Consider the following 25,993-nt stretch of genomic DNA (forward strand, 5'->3'; position numbering starts at 1 on the left):
CGCTATTGACCGTGTGTTCCCAGACTGCCGCTCCGTCCCCATTGACTATAATAGAGGCGGAGTTCCGGCGGAGGCACAGCAGCGCACAACGAGAGGCTGCCGGAATAAATGTCGGACATGTCATAGTTTTATTCCGGCAGCCTCTCACCATGCGCTGCCGTGCCTCCGCCAGAACTGCGCACTGCCACCATTATAGTCAATGGGGACGGGGGTACACGGTCACTAGCAGCAGGACGGATCCGACAGGCTGTTCACCCGACGGAACAGCTTGTCGGAGGTCCGTGCCGCTAGTGTGAAAGTAGCCTAAGACTACATAAAATTATACATTCCTCCTGATGTTTCCTGTTCAATGACAGCAAGCAGCGAACTTAGAAATCGCAAGAAATTGATACAGAAAAGATATAGGAAAGTTCCAAAGCTCCTTATTATTCAATGAATAACCTCTACCAGTTAAAACTATAACACCACTTTAATGAGTTAGAAGCTTCATGTAGATGTCCGTTTTTTATGTGCACCTGTTCCATGATAGAGGCCCTTTAAATTATAAAGCAGATGAGTGTAATGTAACAGGCTCCACATACAGAATAGAGAACATAGCCTAGACAATAGCACCCCCTTGTGGCATCATAGCATATTAAAGGGGTTGTAATACCCTTATTTTCACCCTGGCAGCCCTCCTGAGCCTGGCATCGGAGCATCTCATGCTCCGATGCGCTCCCGTGCCCTGCGCTAGATCGCGCAGGGCACAGGCTCCTGTGTTTTCAATAACACACTGCCGGGCGGTAACTTCCGCCCAGCAGTGTGTTCGGTGACGTCACCGGCTCTGAGGGGCGGGCTTTAGCTCTGCCCTAGCCGTTTTACTGGCTAGGGCAGAGCCAAATCCCGCCCATCAGTGCCGGTGACGTCACCGGGGTTCCTGTCAGCCCCATAGAGAGCCCCGGTACGTCACCGGAACTCAGAAAAATGCCTTTGCCCTGCGCGATTTAGCGCAGGGCAAAGGAGAGCATCGGAGCATGAACTGCTCCGATGCTCATGTCAGGGGGGCTGCCGGGGTGAAAATGGAGGGATGTCCAGGTTCAGCTCTGAACCTGGACAACCCCTTTAAAGGTGATGTTCAATATTTAAAGTGCAACCCTTATCAGGTCTACAAAAGTTTAGGAGTTGCAAAAAGAGACAAATATACCGCCTTTGAATGGTATCTGGTGGTAGGTCACACAGTATATCAGTATAATCAGTATAAGGCCTCATGCACATGATCGTTGTGTGCATCCGTGTCCGTTGTTCCATTTTCCGTGATTTTCTGCGGACCCATTGACTTTCAATTGGTCTGTTGAAAACTCGGAAAATGCACCGTTTGTCATCCGCGTCCGTGATCCGTGTTTCCTGTCCGTCAAAAAAATATGACCTGTCCTATTTTTTTGACGGACAACGGTTCGCGGACCCATTCAAGTCAATGGGTCCGTGAAAAAACACTGAGACACACAAGATTGTCATCCGCGTCCGTGATCCGTGTCCGTTTTTTTCCTATCATTTTCAAGGCAAACTTGACTTCGATTTTTTTTTCACTTTTCTGGTCTGGTGATCCTCCATAAAAAAAAGTAAGACACACGGAAGAAAAAACGGACACGGATCACGGAACAACGGAACCCCGTTTTGCGGACCGTGAAAAAATACTGTCGTGTGCATGAGGCCTAACTCTCTGGGTCAGTACCACATTTTTATACTTTTTTTTATTATGGCATTTACAGTATGGGATAAATACATTTATATTTTATTGGTTTAGGATGTGGCTATGCTAATAATCTTTATTTTTTTAATAAGGCGAAAGGCAGGTGATTTTAATTTTTTAAATCTTTTATTTACTTTTTTAACTTTTTTATAAAGGTTATGTAGACCTTTGGAGTCAATTTTTTTTGCATGTTAAATTTTTCAATTGGCCTTTATTAAAAATATTGAGCTGTTCTGTCACAAAGCGTTACCAGTTTTTCTAGCTGTGTGTGGTACTTTCACTTAAACTTTGTGCCTCATAAACACTTACGGTATTTAAGCCACATTCTTATCAGTAAGACTGTTTAGGAGGCCAGAGAGCAGAGATAAGGAGCCCGTCAGCTCCTGGTCTGACGGAAAAGACAGAAAATTTAAAGGGTGCTTCTAGAGCATCCCAGCTATGTACGGAAAAAAGGATGCCATATTTTTAATAAAGACCAATTTAAAAAAAAAAAGTTTATTCTCAAAATTAGTACAATGCAATATTAAAAAAATTGCCCCCAAAGGTATCCATAGCCACTATGGGACTTGACATACTGTCAATCAGAAAAAAATACATGTCGTATTTTTATTCCTGACGCCTCTCGGCAGGTTTGCCATGCTGCCGCCGGAACTCGATCCCGCCCCTATTACAGTGAATGGGGCCGGAGTGGACCTCCGGCAGCACGCGTGCACTAGCGGCAGCACGGATTCGGCAGGCTGTTCACCCACCGGAACAGCCTACCAGAGAAGGCTGCTGCTAGTGTGAAAGTAGCCTAAGTATAACATATATGAGGTGCTCAGGCATTTTGGAGGGCATGATAGGGGTTGGATAAGCCCTTTAAGACCATTTTCCACGCCATAAACTGGCGTGGAAAATGATGAATGAGACGGATCAGCCAGCCCGTCCTCTTCTCCGCCCAATCCATGCCCCCTTTTTCCTGACACCTTGAAAAAGTGGCATAAGATGGTAAAAGCCGCAGGTTTTGCCGCAAAACCCCTTTGTGACAAAAAAAGTGACAAAAATACGCCAAAACGTGATATAAAAACAATAATCAATGACCCCTCAACAGGAGCAAAATCTATTGGTAAATGAGACTTAAAAAATAAGACAGTTGGAAACAGGCTTTTTACTCATGAAAACAGGCGCAGACACCATAGCGAATGTGCCCCAATGTGTCGTCTTCCTGGTAGGGCCCGACTTTCACCACATTTGTGAATCTAGCCTTTGACAGCCCTCCATGTACTGTAATTGTATGTGGTAGCGGATTTTAGTGTCATTAGATGCAGCCCCGGCATCCAAAGCGCCTTGATGTGGTGGGGTGCTCATAAGTGGGTGGGGTGTTATTCAGAGTAAAGCAGGCATACAGCTATTAGGGCATGCTGGGAGTTGTAGTTTTGCAACAGCTGGAGGGCCGCAGTTTGGACATGCCTGGACTAAAGGCTCGTTCACCCGACCGTGCCGACGCCCGTGTGCCTTACACAATTTGCGGAACGGAACAGGAGGCCTATTATAGAAATGCCTATTCTTGTCCAGAACGGAGCAATGGATGCGGACAGAAATGAATGGTTCAGTATATACCGTATGCGGAACGCAAAATACGTTCGTGTAAACGAGCCCTAAGAGAAAACTGGTGTAATGCGAGTGCCGCAGCCCCTCACCCTCCGCTCCAGGACGCTAATCTTGAGGGGGTGACAAGAAAGCAGAAACCTGACAAACCCAGTTAACATGGAGTATGTCAGGTGATGTTGAGGGCCGTCATGGGATGGATCCAGTGAAAAAAAAAACTTAAAAAAAAAAACTTTCAAATGAGTACAGATAATAGGGTTATAGCCTTATAATAGGGTCTGCTGGATTCCATCATAGTGTCCGCCATTTTGCTGGTAAAAAAATAGCGGACATGCAGAACTATGTAATGGAATCTGTAACAGAACCGTGAAGGCAGGTGTGAACAGGACTCTCTCATGTTACAGTGCTACTCATGTATGCGGCTATAACACCTCATTAATGATACTGAAAAAATTATTATTTTAACTTTCAAGTCCCATGTCAGCATACAGGCACACTGGCCTGCACATTTCTGCTAGACCCAGCCCAAATGTCAGAAGAGCTGGCCTAGGCGCGGTACCTCAGCCCTTCTGCCGGCCTGGTATCTATGGTAACGCAGGAATTTCCCGCCGCCGGGGAATAGTCACGTGACGGCTACTTGTCCGTCAGTCTTCAGACGGCTCCGAGCAGGAGGGAAGAGCTGAAGCTGGCGCCATGTTGAAAAAACTGACTGTGAAGCAGATCAATGAGTGGTTCACCATCGGTAAAGAGGTGTCAGATGTCAAACTGCTGGGGACCTGGTCTGAGCCCAGAAGTGAACCGGAGACGGGGGACCAGGAAGCCGGCAACAAGAGGTCTAAGGGGTACGTGACCTGTGATCTACCTTCATATTGTTTGCTTTAATAGTAGGTTGGGGGTGACATGTCATGCTGGGAGTGGGGTGACAATGACATGTCTTGTTGGGAGTGGGGTTGGGGGTGACATGTCATGCTGGGAGTGGGGGAAGGGGTGACATGTCATGCTATGAGTGGGGGAAGGGGTGACATGCCTTGCTGGGAGTGGGGTTGGGGGTGACATGTCTGGTTGGGGGTGACATGTCATGGTGGGGTTGGGGGGTGACATGCCATGCTGGGAGTGGGGGAAGGGGTGGCATGCCTTGCTGGGAGTGGGGGAAGGGGTGGCATGCCTTGCTGGGAGTGGGGGAAGGGGTGACATGCCTTGCTGGGAGTGGGGGAAGGGGTGACATGCCTTGCTGGGAGTCTGGTTGGGGGTGACATGTCATGCTGGGAGTGGGGTTGGGGGTGACATGTCATGCTGGGAGTGGGGTTGGGGGTGACATGTCATGCTGGGAGTGGGGTTGGGGGTGACATGTCATGCTGGGAGTGGGGTTGGGGGTGACATGCCTTGCTGGGAGTGGGGTTGGGGGTGACATGCCATGCTGGGAGTGGGGTTGGGGGTGACATGCCTTGCTGGGAGTGGGGTTGGGGGTGACATGCCTTGCTGGGAGTGGGGTTGGGGGTGACATGCCTTGCTGGGAGTGGGGTTGGGGGTGACATGCCTTGCTGGGAGTGGGGTTGGGGGTGACATGCCTTGCTGGGAGTGGGGTTGGGGGTGACATGCCTTGCTGGGAGTGGGGTTGGGGGTGACATGCCTTGCTGGGAGTGGGGTTGGGGGTGACATGCCTTGCTGGGAGGGGGGGGAGGGGGTGGCATGCCTTGCTGGGAGTGGGGTTGGGGGTGACATGCCTTGCTGGGAGTGGGGGAAGAGGGTGATAAGTGATGCTGGCAACAGGTGACATAATGCTGGGGTAATTTCACACAACAGTGAGAAGCGGCCATCTTCTCAGAATCATTGCAGTCCATGGTTGTGTTCATACCCCCTTTTTTGGGGGGGCCTTTAATAATGGCTGTAAAAAAAACAAAAAAAACCTGACACGTACTGTCTATTTTCACGGACAAACAGCCTCCATACAATTCAAGGGTCTGTTTTTGGCATCGGCGAAATGCGGCTGTTATAATGTACTTTTTTTATGAATGTATCGTTATACTGGAAATGGCAGAGGGGAGGTGACATAAAGTAGGGGAGGTGGCGCGGGGGGGGGGACATAACGTAGAGGAGGTGGCGCGGGGGGGACGGGACATAACGTAGAGGAGGTGGCGCGGGGGGGACGGGACATAACGTAGAGGAGGTGGCGCGGGGGGGACGGGACATAACGTAGAGGAGGTGGTGCGGGGGGGGGACATAACGTAGGGGAGGTGGCGCTGGGGGGGGACATAACGTAGGGGAGGTGGCGCTGGGGGGGGGGACATAACGTAGGGGAGGTGGCGCTGGGGGGGGGGACATAACGTAGGGGAGGTGGCGCTGGGGGAGGGGACATAACGTAGGGGAGGTGGCGCTGGGGGAGGGGACATAACGTAGGGGAGGTGGCGCTGGGGGAGGGGACATAACGTAGGGGAGGTGGCGCTGGGGGAGGGGACATAACGTAGGGGAGGTGGCGCTGGGGGAGGGGACATAACGTAGGGGAGGTGGCGCTGGGGGAGGGGACGACATAATGTCAGGTTGTATCTTCCTCTAAAACGGTCCCAACAAAAGGGCAAAGAAAGCTCGGACTGCTCCCTCCATGGAAGACTGGAAGCTATGGGTCCTTGAACGCAGGGACTCACGATGTTATTAAAGTTTATTTCTTGTGCAAATGTATTAAAAAAGCCATATCATCGGCGATCACTGGGATTGTACTGAGCAGTGCAAAAAAGCTCACAAAAAATCGGAAAGCTGAAATCTGGGTTCAATGTGACAAATCGGTTTTTAACACGAGCACATTTTGACGTGGATTTGTTACAGAAACGGCTTGTCAGAAATTCACATTCGTTAGGCCGGGTTCACATCGCCGTTTATTTTCCGTTCTTCTAATGCATCAGAAAAGCAGGAAAAAGCAAAAAAACAGATCCCGAACATCTGTTATGCACATTTTGCCTAATGCATTATTTTTTTTAGACAGAAAACAAGTCCTGAGTGCACAACTGAATGAAGTCCACGTCTGTTCCTCAAAAAATGCGGAGCAAAAATACGGTTGTGTGAATGGGGCTTTAAAGGGGCTGGCCGGTCTTGTACTTTAGGGACAGCTATCCTTAAAATGGAGCCCATAAAGTCACGGAGGGCGCTTGCGTGGCCGCCCTCCAATCATTTCTATGGGATTGCCAAAAATACCTGAGCGACGCTCTTGGCTATTTTTGGAAGTTCCATTGAAATGAATGGGAAGCGTGCCGTGCAAGTTCACTTCTATGGCTTTGACTGAAATAGCCGAGCACGCTATTCGGCATTCCCATAGAAATAAATGGAGGGCGGCCGCGCATGTGTGGTGCTCACTCTGTGACTTTGCAGGCTCCATTCTTAGGATAGGTGCAGGTCCCAGCGGTGGGATTGGGGGCGTACCCTAACCATATGCCCCCAAAGTACAAGATGGGACAACTCCTTTAACCACTTCCCATCCGGGCCATTTGCCCCCTTCCTGACCAGGGCTAATTTTGCAATACTGACATATCTCACTTTATGTGGTAATAACTTTGGAACGCCTTTACTTATCCAAGTCATTCAGAGATTGTTTTCTCGTGACACATTGTACTTCATGATAGTCATAAATTTGAGTCAATATATTTCACCTTTTATTTATAAATAAATCCCAAATTTGCCCCAAATTTAGAAAAATTTTGAATTTTCTAAATTTCAATTTCTCTGCTTTTAAAACAGAAAGTGATACCTCATAAAATATTTATTACTTAACATTACCCATATGTCTACTTTATGTTGGCATCATTTTGGAAATGTCATTTTATTTATTTAGGACTTTAGAAGGCTTAGAAGTTTAGAAGCAATTCTTCAAATTTTTAAGAAAATTGCCAAAACCCACTTTTTAAGGACCAGTTCAGGTCTGAAGTCACTTTGTGGGGCCTACATAGTGAATACCCCCATAAATGACCCCATTGTAGAAACTACACCCCTTAAGTTACTTAAAACCGATTTTACTAACTTTGTTAACCCTTTAGGCGTTCCACAAGAATTAAAGGAAAATGGAGATCAAATTTTTAAATTTCACTTTCTTGGTAGATTTTCCATTTGAATCAAATTTTGTTCTCTAACACATCGATGGTTAACAGCCAAACAAAACTCAATATTTATTAGCCAGATTCTGCGGTTTACAGAAACACCCCACATGTGGTCATAAACTGCTGTATGGGCACACGGCAGTGCGCAGAAGAAAAGGAACTCCACATGGTTTTTAGATGCCTTGTCCCATTTGAAGCCCCCCTGATGCACCCTTACAGTAGAAACTCCCAAGAAGTGATCCCATTTTGGAAACTAGGGGATAAGGTGCCAGTTTTATTGGTACTATTTTTGGGTACATATGATTTTTTGATCATTCATTATAACACTTTATGGGGCAAGGTGACCAAAAAATTGGTTGTTTTTAGCACAGTTTTTATTTATTTATTTTTACAGCGTTCACCTGAGCGGTTCGGTCAAGTGACATTTTTATAGAGCAGATTGTTACGGATGTGGCGATACCTAATGTGTATACTTTTTCTTATTTATTAGTTTTACTCAATAATATCATTTTTGAAACAAAAAATTATGTTTTAATGTGTCCATGTTCTGAGATATATATATATATATATATATATATATATATATATATATATATATATATATTATTTTTTGAGAGATTATCTTACGTAGGGGCTCATTTTTTGCGGAATGAGGCGATGGTTTTATTGGTACCATTTTGTGGGACATACGCCTTTTTGATCACTTGGTGTTGCACTTTTTGTGATGTAAGGTGACAAAAATTGCTTTTTTTGACAGTTATTTTTTTTTATGGTGTTTATTGGACTGGGTCAATTATGTGATATATTTATTTTTTACTGACATAGTAGCCCCAGTTACAGGAGAAATACACCCCCCCCCCCCTTAAAGAAGGCTGTACAGCCTCAGTGCAGGGCTGATCGAGGTCTGTGAAAGACCTCACAGCTCCTGCACTCTCCGGCCCCGGCGGTCCGGAACAGGAAGCGCATAGCGATCTAGAAGGCAGGGACACCTGGGCACTGACAGCGGGTAACCCGATCAGCAGCTGCACGATTAGCGTGCAGCTGCAGTTTCTGAACGGACGTTCTGGAACGTCCATTCGGAAATAGAGAACCACCTCCCGAACGTTTATAGTCAACGTGCGGACGGGAGGTGGTTAAAGGGTTCCTATCACCTAGTTTTGACATAATTAGCTATCAGACACTAGCGATCCGCTAGTGTCTGCTCTACCAAACAATGCTATTATAATACCTTTGTGTGCAGCCGTTTGCCTAAAAAACGATATGCTAATGAGCCTCTAGGTGCTATGGGGGCGTCTTTTCAGCACCTAGAGGCTCAGGCGCAGTGACTGTCTGAACGCTCCCTGTGCCGGCATCTCCACTGCGCCTGCACCATCTGTTCCTAGGAGCACTCTGACGTAATCGGCGCAGGCGCAGTGGAGATGTCTGTGCAGGGAGCGTTCAGACAGTCACTGCGCCGAATACAGACACGCAGGCGCGAGAATTCGTCTGCTGGCTCGGAGGGAGGATCGCATTCCAGAGGAGATGGGCGGGCTGGAGGGACGCGCTGGGCGGCATTTTGTGTGAGTAGACCGAACCTCTAGGTGCTGAAAAGACCCCCCCATAGCACCTAGAGGCTCATTAGCATATCAATAAAAGTTCGTTTTTTATGGAAACGGCTGCACACAAAGGTATTAAAATAGCATTGTTTGGTAGAGCAGACTCCAGCGGATCGCTAGTGTCTGATAGCTAATTATATAGGAACCCTTTAAGTGAATGTTCCACAGCTGCAATACCAAGCACAACCACTATACGTCACTGTGCTTGGTGAGGAAGCCATAGCACGACTGTCTTATCGAACAGCTGACTGTTGGGGGTGTCGTACCCCCTCTCATCAGACGGTGATGACCCTTAAAACAGGTTTTCAGGTACTTTTATATTGATGGCCCATTCTCTTGTATGCTTCATGATCCCATACGCTGGCCTTACATATAACACACATTTGGCCAGGACACAAGTGATGACACCTCTACGGGGCCTGGAGCTTGGCCGACAAAAATGATGCCATTGGGCAATAAATGACCTATAACCAGGCGAGTAATGTGCAATGTATGGATACTGGTGTTTTGTGTCATGTACAGACATATAGAACCTGATGACGTAACACAGGGAGTTCTGACGTCTCACTCATTTCTTATAGTTGCACTCAGGGCATGTGGCATTTTGCAGTTTTGAGTAGTGAGAAAAACCTCAAGATGTCACAGGTTTGTTGTCATTTTGCATCATCAAAAAGCAAGACCAATGTGCCAGAGCGGCTCCGGGGACCCAGAAGCACAGACGTTACGTGGAAAGAACACCCCAAAAGGACTTGTGTCCATCTGGCCATTGTGCATGTCTTCTTCCAGTAATCTGCTATATTCTTATGGAGATTCTCCTGAGGCACAAAAAGCCACACCTCATCCATCCTTCAGTCCTTATGTCACCACCTGAGAAGTCACTCTCCTGTGCCAAAGGAACTCTATCAACTGAGTCTCCAGGCTCAAAGATGCACGGAGCTGCGGAAGAGACCCCAACAATTAATAACCTCCTAAGGGCTCATGCACACGACTGTTGTTTCCGCTCTGTCCCCATTGACTATAATGAGGGAGGGGGCGGAGTTCTGGCGGCAGCGCACGGCGAGAGGCAGCCGGACTAAAAGTACTGCATGACGTAGTTTTAGTCTGGCTGCCTCTCGCTGTTCGCTGCCACCGGAACTCCGCCCTTCCTGCCTCCATTATTGTCAATAGGGACGGAGCTGCAGTCCGGGGGCACACGTGAACTAGCGGCAGGACGGATCCGACAGGCTGTTCACCCGCCGGAACAGCCTGCCGGACGCCGCTAATGTGAAAGTGCCCTATCTGATTTTTTATATTTTTTTTGTCTCTGATTTAAGTCCTCCTCCGTTCCGTTATTCCACAAAACATATCCGTATGGTTTCCAAACACGAGCAATATGGGCTGGGCATAGATCCATGAAATACGACTGTGTTCCGTGTGCGTTCCATACTTTTTGCAGACCCATTGACTTGAATGGGGCCCCGGACCGTGATTTGCGGACAGTAATAGGACATGCACTACTTTTTTGCGGAACAGAAAAACGGAATGCACACTGAGTACCTTCTGTTGTTTTTGCGGACCCATTGAAGTGAATGGTTCTGCATACGGTCCGCAAAAAAAACTTAACTGAAGCGGAAAGAAAATACGTTTGTGTGCATGAGCCCTAAAAGAGGAAAGCAGCAAGGAAACATCTGAAGATTTGAAATACTTAGTGGAGAGACAGTGTGCCCTGAAAAGAAAGACTAAGGGCTCATGCGGTCCGCAAAAAATACAGATGATGTGTGTGTGTGCATTCCGTTTTTTTTTTTTTTGCAGAACGGAACAGCTGACCCCTAATAGAACAGTACTATCCTTGTCCGTAATACGTGTTCTGTTTTGTTTTTTTGCGGAACCGACATATGTCAACGGAATGCACACAGAATAATTTTCGTTTTTTTTTTTTTTTTTAAAGAACCATTGAAATTAAACAAAAAAAAGAAATGGACACTGAAAGAAAATATGTTTGTGTGCATGAGCCCTAAGGCTCCTTTCACATTTGCGTTTTTAATTCAGGTTTTGAGATGCGTCAGAGGATCTCAAAACCGGAATTAAAAAGGATCCGTTCCATTTTTAAAACATCCTGATGACTCTGCCGGATCCGGTTGTATTAAATCAAAACTGAACAAACCTGATCAGGCATGAAAATCATTGTATGTCAATGGGCACCATGATGCATCCTGATCAGTATTGTCCCCATTGACAATGAAAGGGGGCAAAACTAAAGCGTTTAATTCAGGTTTTGACATCATCCGCCGGATCTCCAAACCTGAATTAAAAATGCAAATGTAAAAGTAGCCTAACATCCAATGAAAAAGAAGAGAGTGAGATGTGGCATGGTCTACAAGGAGCAGCAGGTTATTTGTTCTTGAATGAGTAGTTATGGGGGTTCCCCTGGGATTTTAGTATTGTAGTTATATCTTGTGCACAGACCATCAATGTTAAAGGGTCGGAGAACCCCTTCAAGAACTGTTCCTTCCTGATAACTGCCTGCTCATCAGTGGAGGTGAGGGGCTGCGTGTACTTGAACGATTAATTATGGACTAAGCTGGTTATCGGGAACGTGTTCATTCACGATAATCGGGCCATGTAAACCCGCCTTTACTAATTTATATTCATCATTCTATCGCACCTTAAGGCTGGGTTCAGACCTGAGCGTACTGACCTGAGCGCTGTGTATGCACGATTCTCCGGCATCTCACATACGCGGCATTCCCGGAAGTCTATGTACGGGAACGCGCGACAAGACGCCCCAAAGAAGCTCCTGTACTACTTGGGGCGTAGAGCGTTTTACAGCGTGATCGTACGCGCTGTAAAACGCTCAGGTGAGAACCATTCCCATAGGGAATCATTGGTTCTTGCCTGTTGAGCGTTTTACAGCGCGTAGGAACGCGCTGTAAAACGCTCAGGTCTGAACCCAGCCTTAGGGTCATTCCCTTCACCTACTGGCAGCCTTGCCAGGCATGTGTGAAGATACTTCTTCCATATATAAAGCATGGAAATGAAAAATAAATGCACATGCTTTTTGTCCTAGGTGACTACTACTGCCCAAAAGTAGAGAAGACCTTCAGTCCAATAATAACATATAATTTTACCTTCCCCAGAAAACTTGAGCTCAGTCTTCCGATGCTACTCAGTGCTTCGCTGTATCCAGCTTGTATGAAGGCTGTTTTTGACCTATTGGTTCCTAGATGGAAGACTTTTGACAGTAAAGTCTAACCATATCAATGGTATTGGTTGGTTTCTATCAGAGTTCTCTCAATCCTTTTCATGTCCCTATAGACTGACATGCAAATGGCCTTGTCCGTATTGTGGTCCCTAAACAACGGATCTGCAATATACAGATACTTTCTGTGTGGGTTCTGCATTTTCTCACACCCATTAATACAAAGGGCTGTACTTCTCCTCAATTCGGACAAGAATAGGACATGTTCTTTAAAAGGGTATTCTAGTTTAGAATAATTTATCCCCATCCACAGGATAGGAGATAACTGTTAGATCGGTGGGCAGCCAACCACTGGGACCCTCACCATTCACAAGAACGGGGGACCTGTACACCTGCAGCCCCCTGAATTTAACGGAGAGGTCGGTCACACATGGACGTGGCTGCTCAAATGATTTCTATGGGAGTTCCGAAGATAGCTGGCTACTAAGGGTATGGGGCTCCCGTTCTGGTGATCGGTGGGGGTCCTAGTGGTTCAATGGGGCCGCAAAAGATGCAGACAGCACTCCGTGTGCTGTCAGCATCCGTTGCTCTGTTCCATGGTCCGCAAAAAAAATATAACCTGTCCTATTCTCGTCCGTTTTGCGGACAAGAATAGGCAGTTATATTAATGGCTGTCCGCGCCGTACTAAAAATTGCGGAACACACACGGATGCTATCCATGTTTTGCGGATCCGCAATTTGCGGACCGCAAAACACACAACGGTCGTGTGCATGTAGCCTTATCCTGTGGATTGGTGATCACTTGATCTAACCGGAATACCCCTTTAAAGAGAACCTTTCACTGGTTCTGAGATTACAATATTAATACGTGGCGGACATGTTTAGAAGATGTGATAAAGATGTGAGATCACCATTGCGGCGCTGTGCCGTCCCCTCCGTTCTGTTTTGGCGCCCTGTATGCTAATCAAAAGCATCGGTACAGGGAGGAGGAGCCATTAAGAGAAAAAAAATCCTCGCCTTTTCCCTGGCTGTGACGCGGTCCGCTGTTATTGGACAGGCGCCCCCTGAGAAACATGGCCGTCTCCTCCTCCCTGTACCAATGCTATTGATTAGCATACAGGGCGACAAAAGAGACCGGGGTGCACAGTGGGGGAACGGAGCGTCGTATTTCAAAAAAATTTTTTTTTTTTTTTTGGGCAATATCAAAACTCATTCAGGTATTAATACTGTAATCTCAGAACCAGTGAAAGGTCCTCTTTATGCCTTGATTGTGTGATCACTAATCCTGTACATATGAAAATCGCAGCCAAATCATATGTAAAACATGGATTTATTGAATTGAACACGTTCTGCCACAGGAGAAGAGAGATTTTTACTCGGGGAAAATCTATTCTGTATTGTAATTGGTCACAAAATTCCTGCCTTTCCTGACAGTTCTGCATAGAGCCTACAAGGTTATGGGGCATGAAATGTCTAGTACTATGTACATTCACTATTACCATGACACGTTACTGCTTGTAGCTGAATAACACAAATACACACTGGATAGGCATCAGATTATCTCCGAGCCCAACTCCCCTTAAAACCCCCAAATGGCCGTGCACATTAGATTAATGTTTGCTAAACCTGCTGACTTCGGCAGGGCCAGCTAACCATCTAATGTGTATGGGGGTGCAATTAGTCACCCCCAATGGCAGATGTCCGTGAAGAGAGGGTTCCCCAGTAGAATTTCAATATACTGTATCTATCCTATTGTCCTCCAGGGAGGGCCGCTTACTCTGCCTTCCTCATTTACAATACATGCATGCTCAGCCAAGCTCTATGTGCATCTTTACGGGGGAGGGGTAAGAAGGAATAACAATCGGCCAATTAGGTTTCAGCTATTTTAATTTGTATGGTCAACTTAGAGGGGTTGTCCTCAGCATAGGCCATCTGTGTCTGATCGACAGGGGTCCTGCACCCCGCCACCCTGCCAATCAGCTGTTCTTCAGTAACTCCAGTAGCAGAACTATGCTGTCCCGTCCAGTACACAATAGATGTAGCTGTGTAGTTCCAGCGCTGGAGCTCCTGTAGAACAACAGATCGGTGAGGTTGCTTAGTGTTGGACCCTGTCCATCAGATATTGATGGCCTACCCTGAGGATAGACAATCAGTATAAAATACTGGACAGCTTCTTTAAAGGGGTGTTCTGGTTATAACAAGTTATCCACTATCTGCAGGATCGAGGATAACTATCAGATGATGAGGGTCCTACTGCTTGGACCTCTGCCAATCACAAGAACAGGGGTCCCATACCCCGTGGAGCTCCCCTGAACTAGACGGATTGGCTGTTTAGAAATGCACACCAACTCTCCATTTATTTCTGTGGGAGCGCCAGAGATAGCAGAGTACAGCGGTCAGCGGTGCACCCATAGAAATGAATGTAGCGGCGGCGAGCATTTCCGACCATTCGCTCCGCCCATTTCAAGGGGGCTCCACAGTGTATGGGGCCCCTGTTCTTCTGATCGGCGGGGATAACACTTGTTCTAACCAAAATACATCTTTAACTTATTATAGGGTTAGTCAGGGTGCCAATATTTTGGACAGCAATAATAGGATTGCTAAAGGCACTATTCTTGCTGTCAAAAATGCCAGAACCTCTGATGAAAAGATTCTAGTGAACTGATCCTTAAAGGGGCTTTCTAGGGTTTTTAATCCTTGGGGTAATCAAATCAAGGGGATGCAGGGTGTGAGAGCGCTGCCAATCTGGTATTAATGGGCGACCCTGATGATAGACCATTGTGTAGTGGATGGAGCTGGTAATTGCATCTACAGTAATCGAGCTCTGTCAGCTGCACAATGGATGGAGCTGTGTAGTTTTTTTCACCTACTTTTGGCACTGGAGCTCCTGATCGGTGGGGTTTCAGACCCCCGCGGATCTAATATTCATAGCCTATGATGGGGATAGGCAATCAGTATATAAATCCTGGAAACCCCCTTTATCTTTAACATTAGAGAGCTTCTGACAAAACAATTTTTCCTAGCGACAGTGAAAATCTTTTTGTTGTTCAAATGTGAAATGGAGGAGGTGGCAGCATAAAATAGATAACTGGTATTCTTTAAGATAAGTATTTAGCAGTCATTTCTATGGGGCTTATCATTAAAGGGGTCCGACACCCGGGACCCCCGCCGATCAGCTGTTTGAGAAGGCAGCGGTGCTCCAGTAGCGCCGCAGCCTTTTTGCTGTTTACCGCAGGCCCAGTGACGCCACGACTAGTATCACTGGCCTGGGCGCGGCTAAGCTCTGTTCACTTGAATGAAGCTGTGCCGCGCCCAGGCCAGTTGATACTAGTCGTGACGTCACTGGGCCTGCGGTAAACAGCGAGAAGGCCGCGGCACTACAGCAGGCGCCGCTGCCTTCTCAAACAGCTGACCGGCGGGGGTCCCGGGTGTCGGACCCCCGCCGATCAGATGCTGATGATCAATCTAGAGGATAGATCATCAGTTTAAAATAATTGCAGAACCCCTTTAAAATGATTTTTCTGGCTTCTAGGCTTGGTCAGTATCCCATGATCTTCTTTTTTTTTTTTATTTACACAAAATTCAGAAATGAGACAAACTATTGTGCTTTCATATTCATTAACCATGTAGTAACAGTGTAGGTACCTTTATTCATGCATAGGATGCAGCCCAGGGATTGTCTGATGCGACTGATGAGCGCATAACCTCTCCACTCCAATAAATATATTGAGAATTACTTTAGGTAATTTATAATTTCACCTTTCATCCCTTCAGTTATTTTCATTTTCACCTTCTTAAAGAAGCCTTTAAAACTAGTTGTTGTATATCATCCCGACTCTGTTAAAGGGGTTGTCACACTTGGGTAGCACTATTCCATATGATCATATTTCCCCCCTGAAGTCAAAAAGCCATTAAAGAGGTCATGCAAGAATTGCCGGCCTGAATTCTGCCAGACCTGCAAAGGGTAGTGAAGCCTACTCGGGGATCAGGTATAATGGAAAGATCTGCACCTGTTCTGTGACCCGCACCCAGTTTGGGCTCACAATAACTAATCGAATAACTGAAGCATGAATTTGACCTTGGCTGCTTTCCGGTACCGGCTCCTTCTCTTGCAGGCCTGTGATGCTCCTCTGGGGTCCAGGTTTGACATCGCCTTGGTCTGTCATTGTGTGTGGCATTGTCAAACTGGATGTTGACATCACTGAAGCCCAGCGGAGCATCGCGGGACTGCAGGAGAAGGAGCTGGGAAGCAGGTAAGTCTTCCTTTTGCAGGTCTAGCAGAATGGGGGGTGTCAAACCTACCTCTCCCCTCCTCCCCATACTTGCACAACCCTTTTAAGCAGACCTCCTCAAACTGCGGCCTTCCAGCTGTTGTAAAACTACAACTCCCACAATGCCCTGTTCAGGCATGCTGGGAGTTGTAGTTTTGCAACAGCTGGAGGGCCACAGTTTGAGGATGTCTGCTTTTAAGTATCAGCAATTTCCCTTCAAGGACCCTTTTGGACCCGGGATTTAAATATTACAGTTCAAATAGCCAGAGGCTAATAAGTTCCCGTTTAAGGTCTATTTTAAAACATAACATTTATTTCTTTATTAAAAGATCTATGGGAAGAAAAGAAAATTATCTTAAAAATAAAATGCAGCTTCGTCTCTGCGGCACTGGGGTAATATGATATTTATATCATTGTTACTGCTTATATTTGCAGTCTCATCTCCTATATTTTTCTTTTCCCTGTCTTTGGGTATCGGATATCGCTCTATTTTTTTCTATCTGTTAATATGGTGAGACATCTGCTCTCTATCTCCATATACCTGTCTAAGATTGTTTTTCTATGATATCCTTTTCCTCCCTTCCTTCCTAGTTTGCTGCTAGGTTACAGTTTCCCCTGCCGTTTGTCCTTGTGCTCCGTGCCTGCAGTACACTAACACATGGATACAGAGTCACAGCTGCACTTGCCTAAAACCTAAATGGCAGCTCCCCCAACATGTTTCACCACTACTGTGGCGTCTTCAGGGGAATGGAGCTACTATCAACAAGATTGCCATTTTAATCAGGGTTTAAATCTCCCATGGGCGGACCTTTCTTTTTCTATTGTCCAATAGCTATGCGATCAGGCCAATCCTTTCCAATCCTAATACCTGGTCAGATGTGAATATCTCCAATGCAACATTGGAGATATTCACATCTGACCAGGTATTAGGATACTGCAGGCACGGAGCACATGGACACAAACGGCAGGGGAAACTCTAACCTAGCAGCAAACTAGGAAGGGAGGAAAAGGATATCATAGGAAAACAATCTTAGACAGGTATATGGAGATAGAGAGCAGATGTCTCACCATATTAACAGATCGAAAAAATAGGGTGATATCCGATCCCCAAAGACAGGGAAAAGAAAAATATAGGAAAAGAGACTGCAAATATAAGCAGTAACAATGATATAAATATCATATTGCCCCAGTGCCGCAGAGCCAAGCTGCATTTTATTTTTAAGATTATTTTCTTTTCTTTCCATAGATCTTTTAATAAAATAAATGTTAAGTTCCCGTTTAAGGTCTTTTTTTAAAACATATTAGCCTCTGGCTATTTGAACTGTAATAAGTATCAGCAACTCTCTGTTGAACCAGGTCGGTCCAGATATTTGTGGACATGGTGTTTGGCTGACTGTGACATCTGAGGTTTGTGAAGCTGGACCCACAGCCACCCTCAGGCCAGCTTCATTTAAAAATGGGCTTGACATTATGAGTAAACCCTTTTAAGGCAATGTTCACATGCAGTGGATACTCTGTGGATTCTCCGCCATGGACAGCACCAGCAAAGTGGTGGTTTCATAAAATCTCTACATGCTCTGGAAAAATTCTGCATGGAAATTGACCTCTTTTGTGGATTTTCAACTTGCATAGTGTCCGATTATGGTGTGGATTTCCACCTTTACAATGCAGAGGGTAAAATCCGCAGCAAATATGCATGTAACACAGCTGCAGAACATCTGTTGTGTCTGTACTGTTACATGCTACTTTTTCCAACCTGTCTGTCTGTCTGCACTCTTCAAGAGACTGTATCAATAGTCTGGGAATCCAGTTGAATTAATTTGGATCATCACCAAAATCTCCTGTTTGTGCACAGCCTACAGGTAGGGGCATATAGCAGACCGATCAAGCGTATTATTTACCTCTCAAGTGAGCTGCAAAGCCTTTAGGTGAATATTGCTGTATGCCGAACAGTAGTCCTCCATTCAGACTTGGGTGTTCACTTCCCCCAAAAAGTGGAAACTGATCCCAGTGTTGAGGTAGAATCAAAAAAATGTTTATTTTTATTTTTTTCTTCCCCAGGTTGGGGTTTATGCAAGATATAACATCCCTTCCTCCTGAGAGCCTTAAAATTAGAAACGGAGACAGCGCCACTCTTGTTTATGGGCTCCGTTAAAGTGAATGCTGGTGCAGCGGCCACTGCCGTGTCCAAAATTTTTGTATTTGTGAGCGAAAAAAATATCCTGATGACAAAAAAACTGCTTGGGGCCTCCTTACATACTATATGAAGAACCTGAAAAGCTGTCACAAGAAAATCTGGTCAGGATGAGGGGATGGACTTCTCACAGAGGTGACATTTTTAGGGAAGGTTCACAGTCTGTTCTCAGTTAGTCAGTTGTCACCATGTATACCTGTTACAAGGTGGGTTGTAATGCTGTCAAAATCACCCTTGTATTCTATGGCAATTTTTCACTTGCAATGCACTGCTATTGAGTGAAGCAGCGGACACCCGATGCGGCTCCCGGTGGTGACATGTCCCTTCTGGCTTGCGCTGCCTCCCTTTGCAAACAGTGGAAGGCGGAAACCACACAGCCGGTGGTGAAATTTTCCGTGCAGAAACCGCGCCTGCAAATTCCACCGTGTGAACGGGCTCTAAGGGTGAGTACACGGGTCTTGGTCAGATCGCGTTCCTTTGTGGCAGTATATGCAAAAATGGTGGTGAGAAAACATCATTTGAACATGATGTGCTATGGACACTTAGTTATCACAGTATCTAGTCTATTACTATAAAGCTATTTTTCCCTCTGTCTAACCAACATTAATTATTATCTGAAGTGCTATATAAACCTACTTGTATATAAAAATTTAGGAACATCAGAAGTACATACACAAAATACCAGAACACGGAAATCACTGACTGGTACAAAATAGAAGTTGTCTATAGGGTCATACAATTTATATATTATCTATTGCCTGTAAAAATAGCTACAATATCTTGCTAAAAATAGGATTGCTTATTGTGTTTCCTATATATAAAATCTGCATAGACGTATTAGATACACATGCAGATTCTTTATAAAAATCTGCACTATTTACAGCAGCCATCTGCAACCTGCCGCTGCCCTGGGGTGTAGGTTCACTGCAGCTGAAGGGCCGCAGGTTACAGATCCCTGCCTATTGGAACAATAGGTTCATAACGTTTCTGTTCTTAGTTTTAGTGTGGGTCCCCCCCTTTATCTAACTAGATGGGTAGTAGTACGGCAGATTCCAAATCCGATGTGAGAAGGTTGGGAACAAGCTCTGCATATTCCTGTCCACGTAGCTGGACACTGTTGGGATTTCCTCCTTGTGTAGGTTCGGATCTCCGCTCGTTGTGAAGTTGACAGGGCAGTTTGCGTTCCACATGTCCAGCAGCTTCACCTGTTGATGTTCTCTGTCTATGGAGTTTAGGAAATCCTTCAGGACTTGCTTGAATATGTAGACAATTTCCCAAGGTAGCACGTCGTTCTCTGCCAAAACTTCTCGAAATCTAGGAGCAGATTGTGTGGTTAGAAGTTGTAGATTTGGTAGTTACTTTTTGCATGAATGTGAAATGAATTGAAACGACACGGATAGTTTCATGGGAAGGTAAAAATGTATAAAGACCTTGTCCTGAAACATTGGAAGGTTCTAGCAATATGTTGGTCATCCAGAGCCTTTTAAAAGGGGTTTGTCTCTGCATAGACAAGCCCTTTCAGCATGCAGCCCTGGGTCCTGCTTCCGGCAAACGTGGCAAACAGATGGTGGAAGTCACACTCGGCTAGATAGTTCCTCTACAGTGTCAGAGCTGTTGCAAAACTACAACCCCCAGCATGCCTGGGCAGCCTAGAGCTATTAGGGAATGCTGGGAGTTGTAGTTTTACAACAGCTGGAGGGCCGTAGGTTGAGCATGCCTGCCTTATAGGAGCTGTCTTTTATGAGAAGACTTATAATTAAAGGGATATTCCAGTTGGAAACAGTTATCCCCCTAACTATTAGATCTGTGGGGGTCCTACCGCTGGGACCCCCACTGATCATGAGAATGGGGGCCCTATACCCCCTGCATCTCCCCTGAAATGACTGGAGCGTCCAGTTGCACATGCGCTAAGATGCTCTATTCATTTCTATGGAAGTTTCGGAATAGTCGAGTACTGCTCTTGCCTCTCTCTGAAACTCCCTTAGAAATAAATTGAGTGGGCTGAACGCATGTTTGACTGGCCGCTCTGGTCATTTCAGGGGACCTGTGTGGGGTATGGGGCCCCTGTTCTTGTGGGGGTCCTACCACTGGGACCCCCACCGATCTAATAGTTATCCTCTATCCTGTGGATAGGGGATAACTTTTACCAACTGGAATACCTCTTTAAGTGACAGGGAACTGAGCTAAGATGTAATGCCTTAGGGTACATTCACACGACCGTAAGTGTTTTGCGGTCCGCAGATTGCGGATCTGCAAAATGCGGATACCGGACGTGTGCGTTCTGCATTTTGCGGACCGCACCTGGCCGGCGCTATATTGAGAGTGCCTATTATCCACAACCACTTTCAAGAATAGAACATGGAACAACGGATGCGGACAGTACGCAGTGTTTTTTAATGGGTCCACACCCGTTCTGCAAAATTGCGGAACGGATGCAGATCCATTTATACGGTCGTGTGAATGCACCCTCATTCACACAGTCAGTGTTTGATCAGTGATTTCAATCTGTGTTTTTGAGCCAAAACCAGGTGCAGATCTTTCCCTTATACCTCCTGGTTTTGGCTCACAATCAGTGATGGAAATCGCTGACCAAAACACTGACATGAATAATGCTTAACTTTCCTATCCCCTTTACTGGATTTTTTGATAGTATGGCCGCTAGAGAAACTAAATTAAGCTTTGTTGCCTATAGGTTAAATAGGTCATTTAATTTAGAAAAAAAAACCATTTTCATATATGCCAAATGGGAGGAGGTTCTCCTGTTCAGGATCCTAATTTCCTAGCTAGTATAGAGCAACTCCAGTCAGGAGGACCTGGTATGTCTGTACATTACTAAGGGCTCCATTGATTACAGTAGGGGCTGTGTAATGCTTCATTTGTCCTATGGTGGCGCTAAAAGGTCCCTCCACAGATAACAGTTGAACATCGTGGGCCCCAGCAGCAGAACATTTTGTGGTCAGCCTATTATCAGAGGTGATAGTCTCTCTGATAAGACCGCCTCAATCAGGTCATAGAATAGAGAGTATTGGTACATCCTGATCCAGAATACTTAGCAAATTCACTTTTTTTTTTATTTTATTGACTTTTATAGCCGATCTGTAACAAAGCAGGCGATTTTCACACTTCTCTGTTTACATTGCTTTTTTATTTACTGACGGCCAAGATTCTGTTAAAAAATGTTTTAGTTCTATGCCTGCCTTGTTTTCATTTGCTGCTCCATGAGACAAAGTTGCTGGATGGAGCCCTGTGTCACATGCATCCGAGGTTGTTAAAGTTAAAGCATGCAAATGCAACATTTAAGGCTACTTTCACACTTGCGGCAGAGTGATCCGACAAGCAGTTCTGTCGCCGGAACTGCTTGCCGTATCCCGCAATCTGCATGCAAACGGACAGCATTTGTAGACTGATCCGGATCACCTTTTTAAAGGTCTGCGCTGCGCATGCGCAGACCAGAAGGATGGATCCGGCATTGCGGTATTTTTAATGCCGGATCCAGCATTCAGGCAAGTGTTCAGTTTTTTGGGCCGGAGATAAAACTGTAGCATGCTGCGGTATTATCTACGTCCTGAAAAGTAAAAAAGACTGAACTGAAGACGTCCTGATGCATCCTGAACGGATTACTCTCCCTTCAGAATGCATGGGGATAAAACTGATCCGTTATTTTCCGGTATTGAGCCCCTAGGACGGAACTCTGTGCCGGAAAATAAAAATGCAAGTGTGAAAGTACCCTTATATCCAGTCATCTTGTACATGGAAACATATGCGTGAAACACTGTGAATGACTACTACAAAGTTCTAGCTAAGGGTACTTTCACGCTACTGTTCTTTTCCGGTATTGAAATCCGGTAAAGGGTCTCAATACCAGAAAAAAAAACGCATCTGAATGGAAAGCAATCCGTTCAGTATGTCTTCCGTTCCGTCCCTTTTACGATATTTGACTGGACAAAATCCCCGAACAATACCGCACTTGCCGGATCCGGCATTAATTTCCATAGAGATGTATTAATGCTAGATCCGGTATAAAGTGTTCCAGAAATTGACGGATCCGGTTTTCCGGTGTGCGCATGCGCCGAGACATAGGAGGAGCTGGTTTCGCCTTTGATCTTTGAAAAAAATGTAAATACTGAATCCGTTATTCCGGATGAGACCGGTGAAATACCGGATCAGGAAAAAAAAGGGCTATCGGTTTACATACGGTTTGCTAGATCTGGCAGGCAGTTTATTGCCGGAACTGCCTGCTGGATTCAAACAACGCTAGTGTGAAAGTAGCCTAAGGAAGGTACAAAAATATGTCTTAAAACAATGACAGTAGGATTATTATTATTTTTTTACATTTTTAGCTACAAAAGTGAAATGCTGATCAAGTTAACAAAGTATTTTTTGGGGCAAGGTAAATATCTGAAATGCATTACCTGCTGAGCACTGTCCCGGTGTGGCATGGCTGGATCTGGGAGCACAGAACCTCCAGCTGTTTCTGCTCGGTTACCGGGATGCTTGGCTTCAAGCTGTAATCATTTCTCAGCCAGTTATAATCCGCTCCTGTTGTCTGTTCCCTCTGCTCGTTCTCTATCTCGTGCAGCAGTCGTTCACGCTCTCCCAGGTGCCATTGCAATTCCCTCAACAAAGTCTTGGTCACCACTTCTGAGCCAGGGTATTGCGTGGACTTGTCTGACTCTGCTCTGGACCATTTCATCCAGCCAAAGAGGGGCATCTTTTTTTTTTTTTTTCCTTTGGGTACTGGAATAGAGTTTTATTAAGATAAATATCTTTAGAATTCATTACCTGAAGAAAACCCTTGTTTTATTGTTAAATAACATCAAGCAAAAATTTCTATTTTCCTGCTTGAATTTTTACTTTAGTGTCGTAATAAAAAAAAAAAATAATTGAATGAATATATATATATATATATATATATATATATATATATATATATATATATATATATATATATATATATAGATTGAATAACCCATATTTAAAAGAAACAACCAAAAATGTCTGCTGCTTATAGTTTACCTTTTATTCCCAGACTGTTGGGTATTTAGTGTATCCTTTCTTTCGTCCTGGACTTTTCTTACAGGTCTTGCAAGGTTTCCTGTTGAAATATATCATGTGCCGTTTCATTAGAGTCCAGTGGAGATCTCCTTTAAGTCTGGGTTAACGCTGCCTTCTTGGCACCTTACAAGAATGGCCGCTTGCTAAGGACATCCGACAGGATCGTGGCGTGCTGCGCACTAAATGCATGTGCGGATGTGAAAGCTCTTAAAGTTGAAGATGTCATGTGACCTCGTCGTGGCGTTTTGTTACGGTCTTTAATTGGAAAGTGGAAACCTTTATTGACCCCCCCCCCCCAAAAAAAAAAAAAGTACTTCTATAAAACTTAAAATGCAAATATACTCTCTTAGTGGACTAGTTGAATTCTAACATTTGCATGCAGTTTAGGCTTCTGTCTGCTTGCAGTATTTGACTACGGTGCAGGCAACAATGCAGGCTGCGCATGGAAGGAAAATGGCACATTCCTCATTAGTCGGAGGGATAAGGAGAAGGCATATAAGCAAGCTCTACTTCATGCAAAAATAAGTACATACCATTATCACGCTGGTGCAGAGCTGAAATGTAATCCAGTAATTCCTCTTCCTACCGTATAGATGAGGCACGCACTCATGTTCTGGCGATTTTGTGTGCACTAAAGGTCGCTGAAGCAGTCTCCACCCCCCCCTCCTTTTTTTCCCTCTTCCGTTTCAGTTATCTAGTCTCTTTTTATTAGTCTGAACCCCAGGCATGAGGAGACAGCTCTTCTCCTTACTTCCTTTCTGAGATTACTGCTTTTACAAGTCAGAGTTTTCTTAGCATTGTTACATGGATTCCCCCCCCCCCCCCCACCCCCACACTTTTATCCCAGCGATGCCGAATTGTTGGCAAACAGAGGCTGCGTTAATGTGCCCTAGATGCCATACAACATAACACATGATGTGCATGGCCGTTATTAAAGCAGATATTATACACTGGAAAAATTCAGATGTCAACATTAATAATGCTCAGCTGGAAGGTTTTCACATTGCATTGTATATGGTACTATGCAAGTCTGAAGGAGCTGGCCGCATAATGACAGAGCTGTCTTTGCAAATTTTAAGACAAATTGAAAGCATGACTTCTTACCACCTTTCCCGTGTGCATTCCAGAAGATAAAAGGCTGCTAACGGTTCAAGGGAAAACTTGTTTCTGTTTTCTTACAGGCTGTTTATATTAAAAGGGTATCCTAGCCTTAAAGGGGTTTTCCAGTTTGCATTAACATCCTTTAAAATAATCTTTTATGAAGGAAGCTGTGTTTTTGTAATGTATTTCTTTTACCTTTTTATTGCTCCTATCTCCCGTTCTGGGCTGTGGTCTCATGACCGTGTCCATGCAGCACTTAATTCCTGTGATGTGATGTCCATGGATAAGGGAGTATCTAGGTAACTAGCTGGGTGGGAGGAGCTATAAACTAGCTGGACGTTGTTAGAGGCGGTGCTGGAGGTGTGGCAGAGGAAGGAGAAGTGCATCATGGGTTTGGTTGGATGCAGCAACAGGAAGGGCTACATACAGGATGACCCGGCTCAGCTAATGATTCCTGTGTCAGGACCAGGAATTGGAGATCGCTGTCTGAACTGGAGCACATGGGATTGCTTTTATTTATTTATTTATTTTTTTAAAGACATCCTGTCCATTTTCTTAAAAAGATTAGTAGCTGGACAACCCTTTTAGGCTACTTTCACACTAGCGTTATTGTTTTCCGGCATTGAGTTCCGTCCTAGGGGCTCTATACCGGAAAAGACCTTATCAGTGTTATCCTAATGTATTCTGAATGGAGAGCAATCCGTTCAGGTTGCATCCGGATGTCTTCAGTTCAGACTTTTTGCCTTTTCACAAGAAAGATCATACCATAGCAGTTTTATCTCCGTCCAAAATTCCAGAACACTTTCCCCATTGACATGCATTAATGCCGGATTCGGCCCTGAGTGTTCCGGCAAAATGAATCCGGCATTGCGGTCTGCGCATGCTCCGACCGCAAAAATGTGAAAAAAAATAAATGCCGAATCCGTTCTCCGGAGAGACTGATCCGCCATTTAAATGCATTTGTCACACTGATCAGAATCCTGATCCGTATGACAAATGCCATCAGTTTGCATGCAGTTTGACGGATCCTTCTGCCGCAAGTGTGAAAGTACCCTAAGTACAACTGAAGTTCAAGTCTATGCTTAAAATTTAAAGGGAGTCTGTCACCAGGTAATTCACGGTTACACCACACCTTGGAGGGCTAACTTGGCTGTATCCACTGATGCTTTTCACTTCGCGATCCGTTGCTTCATTCCTGATA

General features: G+C 45.3%; 2 protein-coding genes across 2 annotated transcripts in view; one reads left to right on the plus strand and one right to left on the minus strand.

Moving 5' to 3' along the window:
• The first annotated feature begins 4,009 nt into the window (after positions 1–4,009).
• Positions 4,010–25,993, plus strand: part of TDRD9 (tudor domain containing 9) — a 166,224-nt gene continuing 144,240 nt past the window's right edge. Inside the window, exon 1 of the mRNA XM_044272040.1 lies at positions 4,010–4,158. Within this exon, the coding sequence (XP_044127975.1) occupies positions 4,010–4,158 (149 nt within the window). The remainder of the gene's footprint in view (positions 4,159–25,993) is intronic.
• RD3L (RD3 like) lies at positions 17,922–24,336 on the minus strand. The gene is made up of 4 exons (XM_044272042.1): positions 24,225–24,336; positions 23,653–23,731; positions 23,049–23,373; positions 17,922–19,950 (listed from the first exon to the last, which is right to left on the minus strand). The coding sequence occupies exons 3-4, from the start codon at positions 23,345–23,347 to the stop codon at positions 19,659–19,661; spliced, it is 591 nt and encodes a 196-aa protein (XP_044127977.1). The 5' UTR covers positions 23,348–23,373; positions 23,653–23,731; positions 24,225–24,336; the 3' UTR covers positions 17,922–19,658.

This window comes from Bufo gargarizans, chromosome 11, assembly GCF_014858855.1.
Source record: "Bufo gargarizans isolate SCDJY-AF-19 chromosome 11, ASM1485885v1, whole genome shotgun sequence".
NCBI classification, from domain to species: domain Eukaryota; kingdom Metazoa; phylum Chordata; class Amphibia; order Anura; family Bufonidae; genus Bufo; species Bufo gargarizans.